This window comes from Accipiter gentilis, chromosome 28 (assembly GCF_929443795.1).
Source record: "Accipiter gentilis chromosome 28, bAccGen1.1, whole genome shotgun sequence".
Classification (NCBI taxonomy): Eukaryota; Metazoa; Chordata; class Aves; order Accipitriformes; family Accipitridae; genus Astur; species Astur gentilis.
The window spans coordinates 10035135-10049426 of NC_064907.1; the positions used below are offsets into that span (position 1 = coordinate 10035135).

Consider the following 14292-nt stretch of genomic DNA (forward strand, 5'->3'; position numbering starts at 1 on the left):
GAAAACAGAATATCAGTTTCCTCTACCTGCAGGTCATTTCCAACCTGTCCTAGACTGATGAGGCAGGCTTTAAATTCATCAGAATGTAGATTGCCAGATTCATCCTAGCATCCCATCACAGGTCATGCATTTGGGAAAGTGAAAGGAAAGAAAGAAAAATCACAGATCAGGTTAGTTGGTTAGTACAGAACATTCTACTCTTGTATTAATAACCATGTTTTTACAGAAGTTCATGTAAATGTAACGTCAACATACTGGAATGAATTACCTAAAAGTGTACAACTTTTGCAGTTTCAAGCTTTAAGTTTTTTTCTCAGTAGAAGAGGGTCCTTACTTCAACTACAGAGTTAAAACTGTGCTTCCTCTACAGGTACTTTTTTAACATTTTTGCTTCCTTCATTTTCTATTGTCATACAGTGTGTGAGAGATGCAGTAAAAAGATCACTGAACCTGGGTAAAACATTTTTCCCCACTCAATTACTGTTACTTCACTCCTGATCTGATAATATTACTTAACAACTGCATATGCATATCTCAAGAGAGAGTAGAACAAAACAATTGATTTCTTGTCTAGATCCAAAATGAATTTATAACTGATGCAACTTATTTTCAGTTATCTGTCTTCTTTAATATTCTATCTAGTAAGGTTTTGCTTTGAAAACTGACTTTAAAAAAGCCCCATTGATTTCCAGGTTAACTGGCTCCTAATAACACCACATCAAACTGGATCATTGTTTTGAACCAATATTTTTTTTCCATTTTGCAGGTCAAGAAATTCACACTATCTTCTTAAAAACAGACTGTCTCGTCTTTTTCTTCCCGTTTGTACAAAATGTGTCCTATCAGAGGTGTACTTCAGATTGAGTTAACATGAATACAATTAAAGAGATGTTCTAAGATAAAAAATCATTACCCTTACTGATTTTACAGACTGACAGTCTGGAGAAGATCCAAGGTTTTCTGTCTGCTACATATTTGCCTGCTAGATGAATAATTTATTTTTAAAAATTTCTGTATAGTTATGCATAACTAAAATTATAGGAGTTTTAACAAATGCACTGGGTTTATTATTATAGTAATAGGATAAAGTGGTGCTTTATTAAGTTCATAATGCCATGCATTTTTGACATATCATGCTGTTATTATACTGACTCCCTCTGCATCAACCTCCACCAGCTCCATAAAGGGAAGATGATAAATAACAGCGGGAAGTCAATGACAAGAGATAAAGCAAAGCTGCAAAGCTGGAGCAGCATTTAGTTAAAAGCCATCATACCAGTGATGGTTTTTTCCTTTAATATTTCCATTTTACAGGATCATTCCTGCTATAAAGCATTCAAAATGGTTTATTTAATCATTCTGAAAATGTTAGTCCAGGCTGGCTTGAAACTTTCAAAAAACATCCTGGAGACAGGCTACAGCAGGTCCCACCAGGAGCGAAGTCAGCTCATTTTACCTTATTTCTAAAGCCGAAGATATTACTGTGTGACTGCAAATAAAATTATATAAAAATGGGAGCTAGGAGCCAAATCCTGTGCCTCCATCTCCTCTGCCAGGCATTGGTAGAGGACTATTAGCTACTTGACTACACCAGGAGGGTGTGTGGTCAGTATGTGCACAATCTCCCTAACCAGGCACGCATGGCAGCGGTAGTTGTGCAACAGGTAGCAAAGGGCAGACAGGAGTGACAGGGGCCAGCACACCTACCAAGAAACCATTTTCTTTAGGAGAGGAGCACAATGGTTGTGCTGGAGCTCACAACCGTCATCTGGTTAAGTGGGACTCCCCAGTAAGGTCCGAGTAGTTGTGCCACGTGCTATAGCAGGTTCTCATAGTGTCGTAGCGTTTTTCTTTAATCTGCATCATATATGGCGTAAAAAGGCATCTTTGCCTTTGCAGTATATGAGAGTTTCATGGGATACAATGGTATTTTGCAATTAATGCATAGATCAAGCCCATGCAAGGGCTTTCTCACTGGGAAATTGTCCTTTATTTTTTGCAGACCAACGTTAAGCACTGAAATTAGTTTTATAAAGCATATAAATAACTTTGCCTTGTTCATCTTTTCCTGTCAATACAAAGTAAAACACTGAAATTCGCCTCCATCTTTCATTATTAGTCCCCAGAAATCTTATCCTTCCCCTTCATGATTTATACGTGGCCTTATAAAACAAGTGAGCTTCTGAGTCAAAGTAATCCATTCTTAAATATGTCCTTCAGTTTCCTGAATGCTAATTGACCTACATAAGCCTGATCATGTGGTTACTTTAATAGGGAGCTGTTGTTTTTCTGTTAGTAGAATATAGGGTGGCATGATGCTATTGTTCCGCACAGCTCCTACTTAAAACCTGTAGTTTGCATAAAAATCCATAGTAGAATATATTAACAGCCATTAGGATATTACATGCAGAGTGGCTGCGGATATTTTATCACATACTTTTCAGTCTTATTTAGAATTTACTAAATATACTGAATCTGAAAAAGGAATTCCTGCATAAAAAGACTTCAAAACCAGTGACTGACAACATATCTGTGTTGGTGTCCCAATTTGTCTGCATACCATAATTCAGCTATGCACCATTTGGAACAGTTCTAAACTGCTTCTGTGATTCAGACATTGTGTCCCACTTTCTCTATTTTCCCTCTATGCAGTCACATTAAGGAAGGAAATATACCAGCATTGCTAAAGATTTATATTTATACCTGCAACTAGACTGTGCCTTCAGGCACAGCTTCCAGCGAGGAGGAGTGGGTAAGCAGCAGCATCCTCGGGAATAACCTGTGGGGTACCAGCGTGCGCACATGCCTGTTGGAAACACAGGAGCCTAGAGGGCTGCCCCCTTGCCCCAAGGGAGAGAGTGTATTACCACTGCCTTCAACGAGGATGACTTGTAACGCTTTCTGTGCTAGCACATCTCTGCTGGTGGATGCACAGAAAGAAACACGGCTCTTCCTGCCCTTGTAATTCTTACACGCATGGTGCTTACTTACTCACTGCAGTTTGAGAATCAGGGGCATGTAGGCCCCCCCCCCTTGTAAAATAACAAATAGTTTTCTTTCAAATATTCAACATGTAGAAGCCATTTAAAACAATTCACCCAATTATTTAGCTCTGTTTCAGAGGATTAACAACTGCAGAATTAAGCCCCATAATGGATTATGAACTGTAAGATTATTTTTTTTATACATATATATATATATATTTTTCCTGGACAGGAAGGTAGGGGTTCCTTCCTCAGATTTATAAGCAAAGAAAGTTGTTTCTAGAAGCACTCCATATAAAAGTTGTTTGGTTTATGTGCACCAAAATACATTCTTTAAAATGGGGAAGGGAGCTACTCTGCATATTAGTACTCTGCTGACATCCTCAAGACACACTGAGAGTCAAACATTAAGATATGTCTTAATTGGAGAAATGCCACAGAAGTCCGAGCTATAGCATGCATAAATGATTCTGTTGTGGTTAGGTATTTAAAGCCTACTCATCAGGGACAGTATTAATTTGGGGGATCTTTTCTGGCTATTCATCATTGTGAATAGCAGTCCAATTCTTTCAGTGTATTTTTTAAACTCTGTCAGGCATTTGGAAACGCTGCTAAGCACAACAAAATTATTACATATACTGCTAATTCTGTCCGACATGGAGAAGCCAGTATTTTTCATGTTAGTGCTTCATTCAGATGATCAAATTTCATCTTAATTTCTGTTTAAGGTAATTGAGACCATAAAAGAATCCATTACTGCCTTCTCTATCTAAATTCCAAGTTTAGAGTCTTCATTATTTTGTGTACCCCGAAGTAACCCTGAAGCAGTCTGGGTTTCCTTTATTCACCTACACTAAATATTCAAGTGTGCAAGGACATAGGAAGGACATAAAAATGAAAAACAAGCCTGCCTCTCTCAAACATGTTTGTCTAATGTCTCCTTCTAGCCTGTGTAGATTGAGTCGCATCTGTCCATTACATTACAGTGTAATTTAATCAGTATAAGCTCCTCTTTTATCAGTGTTTCTACTATCTGTCCCCTCCAGAAAGCCTGGCTGGATGGCTGGGTGGTTTTAGATCTTAACCTTCTTCCTTTCTTTAACTTGCATTATGCTACTAAGAATGTAATTGTTGCACTGTGTCGGTGCAAAAGCCCTCCTAGACCAATTTCCCATGTCTGATGCTAAGGGGCGGGGGGTATACTAAAGGGGGCATATGGAAAACAGTCCTTCCCTTAACATGATCCTTCCAGGCCTCTTTTTTAGGGCCTTTGGGTTTTATCTGTCATGGGGGAAGGTAAGGTCTGCAGCTAAACTTGCAGCCCAGGCCCAGGTTGTTGAGGCCATAGAAACTGATGAAGCGTCTATCTCCTTCCACTACTGACCCAGCCACTCAGAATTCCTGCAACTGAAGCAAGGGCAGAAGGGACGCTGCCAGGAGCCGTGACTCATTACTGCCTGAAGAAAGCAGGCAGCCAAGGATAGGCAAGGATCTAGGAGCTGGGAAGCACTTCTGTGTTGCACATTACTGTCATAGCCCATCTCCAACCTGCCTGCAGCTGTGCGATATAAGTACCCTTTTCCAGGCCATACAACATTTCCTAAGGCCTTGCTCTTGTTGTATCCTTCGGTATCTCAAAGTCTTACTGTATCTGCAAAGCCTAAAGATCCATAACAAAAGGGCGGGTTAGGGTAGGATTTAGCTTCTCCCCTCAAGACCTTCTGAGGCACAAAGAGATGCCCGTAATATCTCCTCAGCCACTGAACCAGCCCTGCTGCGAGCGTGGCAGAGAAATCATCTATGAACCACAAGGGAACAGGGATGCTAGAAATGGCCACCTAGTCTAAGACATGCTAGGATTCAGTCACCTTGCTTGCTTATCATTAGGGAGCTGTCAAATCTTTGTGCAAAGTCCCTGGTTTCCCTCAATAGGGTCTCTCAAATCCTGGCGTGTAATTTATCCAGGCCTGGTACTCTGTCTGCTTTTAATAGCTCTAATTGCTCAGTTATCTGCTCCAGTGCATTGGGAAAGACATTTAGTATGCCACTTCCCTCCACCCCAGGATATTTATCTCTGCTTCTGTGATGTTATCTTCTGCTTCCTTAGAAAATACAAAAAGGAATTATGCTGCGCTAGAATCACATTAAGTTTTTCCATAAAATCTGTTCCTGGCTCCTGTGTAGCTAACCTTTCCCATGCTTGTGTGTTTCTTTGGAAAGCAGAGGATTGGCAGTTCTGCTTTTCCTTCTAAACAATTAAGGATATTCTAAAGAATATTTAGCAAACTATGGCTGTCAGCATCCAATGCACATCAAGGATAAGTCCAGGTATGGGTAACCATTTTGAGTAGAGCTGGACAAACAGGATGTCAGTGAAAAGAAAGTGGCATTTTGCTATAGCCTGAAATGATTTGAAGGAGCCGATTCATGTGATAACAGAATATAAGTTGGGTGCTAAGCACAGTCTGCTAACTACAGGAATCTGTCCTGGGAAAAAGACAACAGCCTGGTGCTGCATTATGGTAATCTTTTTTCAGTATTTGAAATGTGAACTTGGTTTTGAAGGTGGGTTCATGTGAGCACAGAGCCAGCAGAGCTAACTCACGTATAGATTGTTCTCCAACTGAGAATGTCAGATTCCTGTCTGCATGTATTTTGCTATTGTGTCTATTAATAGCCATCTTTTTAACCTTCTATCCATGAATACTGTGTAACTTAGAGAAGGATTGAGTTAAGTTTCTTCACAACGGTGTTTTCATTCCTACTTTTTTATTCATCCATGATTAGACAACTGAAAAAACCAGCCTCTTATTTCCCACATACAGCCAGAAAAAGAAAGGATTTTCCTTGACAGCTGTCAGTGCCTCAGCTATATTCCCTACAAATCTATTTCTAGGGGGACAAGTTGTGAATCAAACTAAAACAAACAAACCTGTAATCCAGATTACAGCTAAATTTAATGAGATGGAAGCGGCTGGCAAGTACATAGAACATCCTGCACTGCTTTAAAATAAAGGGGCACATTATTTTCCAAGACACACAGATTTATCCAGTTGTGCCTGTTATTTGAACAAATAGTCAACCATATTAGCAGAACTATAATTCTGCATTTAAAGAGTAAATATTAATCTTTAATGTATCTGTACAGTGCTATGATTTCATAAGGCTGTAAATTCTTTGTTAACAGATCTTTTTTGCTGTTTTTAAAAGAGCTCATTGCTACTGCATTTGCAGTTTTTTAAAAGGCTTACATTTGGAATGAAAAGAACTTGGTTTTGGGAACAATAAATATTGCTAGTTGAGAAAAAGCAGGAGTACTGTACCCTGTCAAAGTGATTGAATGATGCTCTGAAGTCATTCATTTGTTCCTGGGTGATACCCTTGGCATCTCTTGTGAGGATCTGAGTCTCAACCTCATTGATAGTTCGAGCAATGGTGGTAAGTAGGAGCTCCCATCCAACACGGATGTGCTATGAGAGAGAAAAATACCGATTTATTAAAGAACCATATACATTCTTCTAGGAGCATAAAAAGTACAGTAAGCAAAAAATCAGCTCTAAATATTTATGTGATGCCTTTTCCATACCACTAACTCTATATTATGACCAAGGATCATTAAAAATAAAAATTACCTTCAGAAAAATATGGAACTGGTTTCTAAATGGGTACTTCTTCACCGAAAGTAAAAATAAGTGAAAATAAAACAAGTCTTATGAGATTATCAGAAAGCCTGCCACATTCCATCCTCTGTTGCTGTCTCTTCAGTTCAGGGAAGGTAGTTATATGGCAGAAGAGGGCAGAATAAACTAACAAGTGCAAAAGGGAGTAAATGGCTACCTCCATAGTATAGTTGGTGTGCTTGTTGTCAAACACCAGGGCTTCTTGTATAAGTTGATGATCACCTTCCAGTTTGTCAATGTTGTGTTTATAATTAATGATATTGTGCTCATATTGCTTCAGCTGATTCATCTGGTCCTCCAAAGGCCCTGTCATTTCAATAGAGCTGCGGGCAATTTCCTGTCAAGAGAAACAAAGACACACAGCCCCCAGCCCCGCAAAATTTAACATTCAAACTTGCTAATTTGACCAACTTTCAGATAAGTATGTAATATTTTCATACTAAGAAGCAATACTAATAAAACTTTCATACAGTGGAGACAAGAAATTTTACTACAGAAAACACATTTCAAAAGAAATGTGGCACATTTATTTCTGGAATTAGTACTGAGACCCCAGTGATCCTGGTGTCTTTCCTTTACAGAAATCAGAAGCTAAATAGAAATTGTTTAGTGATTGATTTTTCAAAGCCACATCTCCTTCTCCCCATCAAGGTAGCACTTGTACAAGCTTCCACAGTTTTAAAAATAATCTTAACAGGTGCTAAATACTTCAGGAACAAACAGCTGGTGGACTATCATGGAAATTGCTGTTGTCCTGTATACAAAGCTGAGAGAAAAAATTGTAAACCACTTTGTTCGTCAGCTTCTGCGTGAGGGTCTGACACTCACCTCCATCTTGGTCTGGATCCATGGCCCAATGACATTGGCCTGAGCAGCAAACTGGCGACGCAGGCGCTCGTTGGCATGCTGGCGGGCTAGCTCCTCCTGCAAGGATTGATCCCTCTGAGGCACCAGCTGCTTCACCTGGTACAGTGGGAAAGCGCTGAGTGTGAGTAGGCACAACTGAATAGTTTAAAAACAAATGGAAGAAATAAATCTACAGTTACCAATTTTTTCTTATTGGTCTGAAGGTTGATATCAGAAGGACAAGCCAGAAACATGATGACTATTTACCAATTCTGTGCTAACATAAGAAATTGCTAATATAGTCTTAGGCAGCCTGACCAGAGAGACTGACATGGAGAGAGAAGAAATTCTCACCTCTGAATGGATTCAAGTGCAAGACAATTATTTAACTTGAACTGCTATAAGAACAGTTACTTTGTTTTTCTTTTGAAACACAGGTGATTTTTCAATCTCCAAGTAATTGTGCTAAGAATAGTTGGAGCAAAACATTTCATTCAAGCACAGCCATTACGGTAGGATAACATGCGACACGTTCTGTCCATCATGTATATCTGAAGGTCTCTAATACACTGCAAATGCTTTTTTTTTTGCTTACCCTTCTGGATTGCCCTGGGAGATTCTGAATTTAGTCCTTATTGCTTGGTTTTTATAACCCATTGAGGGTGTGTAAGTTTATGTATTTGGTAAATTCATACATTCTACACAATCATTTACCTTCAGCATAGTATCTGTCTTGGTTCCTAATGAAATAAAGTTTGTGTGATTGCTCAAGGAGCCTCTCTTTAATCCCTCCTCAGTAATTTCTTAAGGTAATTGCCAATTTCAGTGTAACTGGACAGAACATTAATGGTCCCAAAGATGCTAATTTTTTACAACATTTGTGAAAAGCAGCATCTGGGTAAAAAAGACACACAAACTACTGTTTATACTGAGAGAAAGAATGCAATCATTTTCTCTTCTTCCCATGGCACCCCCTGGCCCATCCACTGGCCAGACACCAGCTCTGCAGTAGCCCCAACACATGCTTCTCTTGCCCTGCCAAAAAGGACTTAACTAATGTTGAGTGATGGGAGCAAGGGATATTGTGAAGCAAGCCTAGCAAACATAAGAGAGAGCATTAGATACTGTAGAAAGTTCATTCTGGCATCTGGTTATCTAGATTAATTTACAGATTTATTGTAAAGTTCTCTGAATATTCTCGGTATTCCTAAATTTGAACACTATGTTACCACGTCCTTTATGTATTTAGCACACATTACCTTTTCCCACTTGCTACGAATCTCTTCCACAGTAACAGTGCTGTAAGGATTGCTTGCGCTTATTCTCATGCTGTAACTCTGAATAACTTTTTCAACTTCATTCTGGATTGACAGTATGGCCTGTCTTTCACCATCTGCCTCTGGCAAAGTAGCTTTAAATTGATCATGTGCAGAGATTAAACTCTAAAATCAGAAACAGAGAAGGAAAGCATGAAAACTTTACTGTTTCTTCCAACATCTGGAACATCTGCTGTAAATAAGCACAGCTCCTCTCTCAGCCTCTCAAACACCCTGTTTACATGTATCTGTAGATACAGGAAATAATACATGTAGATACATTCATGAAACAGCCTCATTGACTTTATCAGGACCATTGCTTCTTCCATGATGGAATATGCTTTCATACCAATGAGAAACCCTATTTATAATAGAGCAGACGTTGCCTATCACAAAGAAAACATCAAGACAGATATGGGAGGTTTCTTCGTTACATGTGTTCTACTCTCTAAGAAGGAAAAGCTTCCTTTCTTGTTTTCCCTGTGTCTGTAAGCCAAAAAATAGACAATGATTTACCTGAATTTCCTCTATGCTATGAACAATAAACATGTCCTGTAGGTCTTCCATAGCACCTTCCATCCAGTTGTTGAAAGGAGCAGCTCTTTTGGCAAACTCCAGGTGAAGCTGATCAATTGTTTCGAGCAATTTCTCTGTCCTCTGTAGAGGTTGGGAAAGGTACATTTCTTTGTTACTAGGGCAAGACCTAACTGTACATACATACCCACCCATGCACAAAGTCACGCCTCATCTTTTCAAAAGCATCTTTTCGAAAGTATGGTTGACTGATTTCACCACCTGCTTTAAGGGTTCTTACTCAAGGCAATAGGACTAATTGCAGTAAAGATACTCATATCCAACATGTTAAAAAGAGTGTATGCCTTTGAAGGATAACAGGTGAAATTGCTCACTAACGATATTTTAAGTATTTCTGTTATTGTGATCTATTGCAAATCTATTAAAATCTGCTAAGCTTGCTTTAGTAATTTCTTTTAAGTATAAAGAGTTAGACATATGTTTTCCACCTTGGCATACATGGGTGCGACTTCCTCTTTGCTTAAGGAACAAGATTTTGGAAAGTATCTCAGTGCTTTGGAATACTCGCTACCAAAAAAATTAACCCAGTGCTGGCCATTATCCTGTACCTCACCTGATTAAGCTCAGACAAGTATGAAAAGGTAAGCACCTAATGGCTTTTGTTATTCTTGCTGGACATCAAATTCCCAAAGAGTGGTACTATAAACCCCATGCCATTTGTTGCTGCTTTAGAACTGTCCTTGGCAGCTGAGTACTGTCAAGTCTGCTCTGAGCAATTCAATCTCTTTGCAAATGAAACCACAGTAAAATGAAAAGGAGATCTGAGGAAAGGGTTTGTTGCTGTTTGGATTCCAAAGTGGATGCTCAACAGCACTGTTTCTAGATCTGAAACAAATGGTTCATTCCCCACTTCCTGCCTCAGCTGAGCTGCTGATCATTGTTATATGGTTTACCTCCAGTGCCTCTCTCCTTTTCTGAGTAAGTGTTCCCAGGCTGTCCCATTGGTCACATATCTTTTGGCATCTATCATTGACACTTGCAGCGTCATGGTAGTCCAGTTCACTACGAAAGAATGAAGACAAAAATCTGTGTGACTTTCTGAAAGACAGGAGCAGTTGCATTGCCCACACTCTTCCATTGGCCCTCAGTAATTCGTCCCCTCTTTTTTGCAGTATTTCTCCTCTAGGTAAGCAAGTGTTGCAGTAGAGACATGTGTGATCTAGACATTTCAAGAAGCACAGTACAGGAACAGGATCAAGCTCCTCTGTTGTGAGAAAAATCAAGCATCCATCTGTGACATCCAGGTATTAAAGACAAAGAAGATGTCTAACCATCTTTGTCTCAGCTATTCCTGTGGCACAAGCAACTTGATCTCCTGAAGACCAGAATGCTTCAGTCTGGGGCTTTATCAAGTTTCTGAAGATTGGTACAGTTTAAAATTAATTAGCCTGAAATATACATTTCGTTTTAAATAATCTAATGATCCTTTCCAGCTTCATATGGTCTGAAATTATTTAACTGAGAAACAGACCTCAGGTTGCATTCAAAGCATAATCTCTCTCTCACAAGGCCTGGCAATACTAATAGGGGCTGCCCAGATATGGGGCACAGAGAAAAATTTTCATCTTCCTCTCCAGAAACTCCTCACAGAGCTACACGCTAGAACTGGCTGGGTGAGAGAACAGAGATCTCCAGACCCACGCATGCCACCAGCATGAATCAGTGCACCCACAAAGGATGTAGCAGTTAGCACTGCTTTTTCACCTGCTTAATAGGCTTATATTATCCTGCCAGAAAGCAACTTACTATTCTGCCTAAGACTGGAATAACTTTTTAAGGCTCTGTCCTGAGATTCTGCACCGAGTCTGTCTCAAATTGAATTTTTTATCTCAGTGACAGATAATCCCCTTGGTTCTGCTGCAGCCACCATGACCATAATAAAATACATGTGTTTGGCACTTTGGAAGCTCACTTTTATTGGTGTATCATCATCCACTGAATTTAGCTCTTGGCTGCTCCTTGAGGACACTTTGCCCAGTACTAACCATTGCAGAGTGTGATTACGTGACAGCATGGCACTATGAAGCTAAGATTTACTTTAAGGCTTGAACAAGACTTTAAATGCAGATAGAATTTGTTTCCTTCTTTTGAGAATTCTTCTCTAGGCAATTGGTAAGAGGAATGTACAGATCACTCCGCCAGTAACTTAGAGAATCGGAGGACAAAATGAGAACAGAGGTAGCTTTCCTCTGTGAAGCCACACTGTAGGCCAGGGGCAGTGTTCATGCTTCCTCCTCTAAGCTCAGTCAGGATAAAGTTGAGAAGTATGTGAACTATTCTGTTTAAAAGAGGCTTCACACGTGCTGCAATCAATTGACTGTTGAAAGTGAAGAACGGTAAAACAAGTAAAAAATAAAATGCCATAACAATTTAAAAAAAAATAACAAAACAAACCCAAAATTGTGAAAGCAGAACTGTTACATGTAAGGAGGAAGCTGCCAGCAAGTCACACTATACAAGGGCTTCTTAACTCAAAAACTTGCTACCTCCTTGAGAGCAAGCCTTTTTCTTAGCCTTCAAGGGAAAAACTATCTATCTATTAAGAAATTTTAAGTTGGAAGCATGGAGTTTTGGATTAAACAGGCTGAGATATATTTTCCTGCTATGAGTTTTTGGCTGGAAGTTGGGTTTTTTCGTTATAGCATATTGAGATTATTAGATGATGTTCCTGTGTGAGCTGTGAGCTCACCAAGTGGATGGGATGTGGAGATTCATATTCTGGTCTCTTTGCGTACCAAACCTAATATACCAGAATATGGACAGGGTATTTTTCCAGATACTCCAGGTCACATCCCTGAGAGTACTCCAAATTTCTTTTTTTTTTTCAATGGATCACTTATCTCCTTTTGTCGATTAGGATAAGGGCAGGTGTCGTTCCATGAAAGTGAGGGACTGATTGTACCAGCTCTGGTCAAAGTCCTGGAAGGTAATGTGCAATGTTCCTCCACCAGCTCTGCCAGGGAGGTTCAGTCATTCCCCATAAGATCTCTGCTACCCTATTTCTTCCAGGGGTATGTGCTGTGGACAAATAGGTAGGAGAATAATATTATCAAAACAACTTTTAAAAAGGGCACCCGTGTGTCAAAAATCAGAAGTTAGATTACCAAATGGCATTAAACAGTGTAGTTCCACTGCCTTTCTGGGCCTGCTGTAGTTTACTTCAAATAAGTGTGTGACGTGTCAAAGAACATTTTTCTGCTCAAAGCAGGAGCAGAGGTAAAAATAACAACTCATAGGAGATTATTTACTTGGAAATAAAACACAGGTTTACATTCCTTGTCCTATTAGTTTTTGTATCTCTCTCAACATTGAAGCTGTGAAGAGACTAGATTTCACATTTTATAAAAACTTTTGCTTATCATACATACACAAAGTAGTGCTGCACATGTTACAGATCTTCTAAGAGCACAGCCATTTCTATTCATTTGGTTATTTGAAATCTACAGCCTTTAGAAACTAAAAATCATCAAGCTATTCCTATTGATCTTACAAGTAATTCAATCTTACCTGTAAAGAATTAAAAATTCAGTCAAGTTTTGTCCTGATTCAGAGAAGAACAAAACTTATGTAAGAGCTCACTTTAGGAACCATGATAGTGTCACAAAAATAACCTGCTGAGCAACATGCTTTAGCACTGCTTCAGAACCGGGCTCATGTTAATCATGCACATAAGCACAATTCGAGCACAGGTTTCCAGAAGCAAAAAGACTCTGCAGATCAGTGTTACAGACAGTGCTCTTCTTGGCTGAAAATAAGTGGCTATACAGGCAGTGATGGATATACAAGAAACTACAGTCAAAAAATTTTATCTTGATGATTGAAAACATTGAAACGAGCACACAAGATCATAAATGAATATGGCATTTCATAGTACAGCTCACTGAAGTTCTATTTAGCATTTGCTATGTTGTAAATGGCAAATTCCATTTTAGAAATGCCTGACTTTTTCCAGCTTTGTACATAGCCCTGTCCAAACCTTGTCATGCCTCATTGCCAAGGAATATCTAACTCTATACATGTTGGAACACAACAGTCTTACTGCAGCATCCTGGCTGGAATCAGCTGCTTGCACACATGCACAAATCCTTTATTAAAACAGCACCAATCAACAAGCTTGTAGCACCTTTAACCTTAACCACACAGTGGACTGAGCTGCTGCAGCAGAAAATACCAGAACAGAGAGGAAACTGTAACTGGTAGAGTTCAAGATCACACAGCAATTGCTCTCCTTTGAAATAGTGACATTAGGCAGCCAAGAGATTGACTAAAACAAAACATGGAGGTGTACTGACTTGGAATTTGGACACAGATGATGATAACGATTTCTATTAAGGCCTGATCAAGTGATGAAAAAAAAATAAGAAAAAAATACCCACATTGACTAGTAGGCTTTGTACCAGGTGCCAATCCACATTTCTTACCATCCAGACATTAGTCAAGCCTTCTTTAAAAATATGAATGGAGAAAGAAATTGTCATGTTCCTCCATAATTTCATTGTGTGAGGAATTATGTATAAATAATTAAAATCAATATTTAAATAGAAGCTGTCCGTTTGCTTGCAGCTAATGATAACACTTGACCTTTATGACTTTTCATTAAGTGTTCTCCAAGGGCATTAAGCATAATTGAGCTACTGAGTCTCAGTGAAAAATCAGGCACTGATAGCCCCATTTTATGAAGAAGCAGAGAAGTCGACGTAGAGCATCTCTAAAAGCAATGGGTTTTCAGCATCTTTGCAGCCCAGGCCACAAATAACTCGTTTAACTTCACACAGCAAATTACTGAAACAACTGAGAAGAGACAATCCTAAAATAGACAGGATACAGTGTTCACTGGCCTCACCAGCGGTAAAGGACACAGGGTTCAAAACG

At 39.3% G+C, this 14292-nt stretch overlaps 1 protein-coding gene across 8 annotated transcripts in view; it reads right to left on the reverse strand.

The window, feature by feature from the left end:
• Positions 1-14292, reverse strand: part of ACTN2 (actinin alpha 2) — a 396531-nt gene that overhangs the window by 330507 nt on the left and 51732 nt on the right. For 5 of the 8 annotated variants that reach the window (XR_007509820.1, XM_049830596.1, XM_049830595.1 and 2 more), the window contains exons 13-19: positions 10314-10422; positions 9343-9483; positions 8770-8952; positions 7493-7627; positions 6822-7001; positions 6308-6454; positions 27-104 (exon numbers count right to left, since the gene is read on the reverse strand). Coding sequence is in view for 7 of the 8 variants with exons in the window: in XM_049830596.1 (XP_049686553.1) it covers positions 27-104; positions 6308-6454; positions 6822-7001; positions 7493-7627; positions 8770-8952; positions 9343-9483; positions 10314-10422 (973 nt within the window). In the remaining variant the exon portion in view is untranslated. The remainder of the gene's footprint in view (positions 1-26; positions 105-6307; positions 6455-6821; positions 7002-7492; positions 7628-8769; positions 8953-9342; positions 9484-10313; positions 10423-14292) is intronic. The other 3 variants (XM_049830599.1, XM_049830597.1, XM_049830598.1) reach the window with 1 other exon arrangement.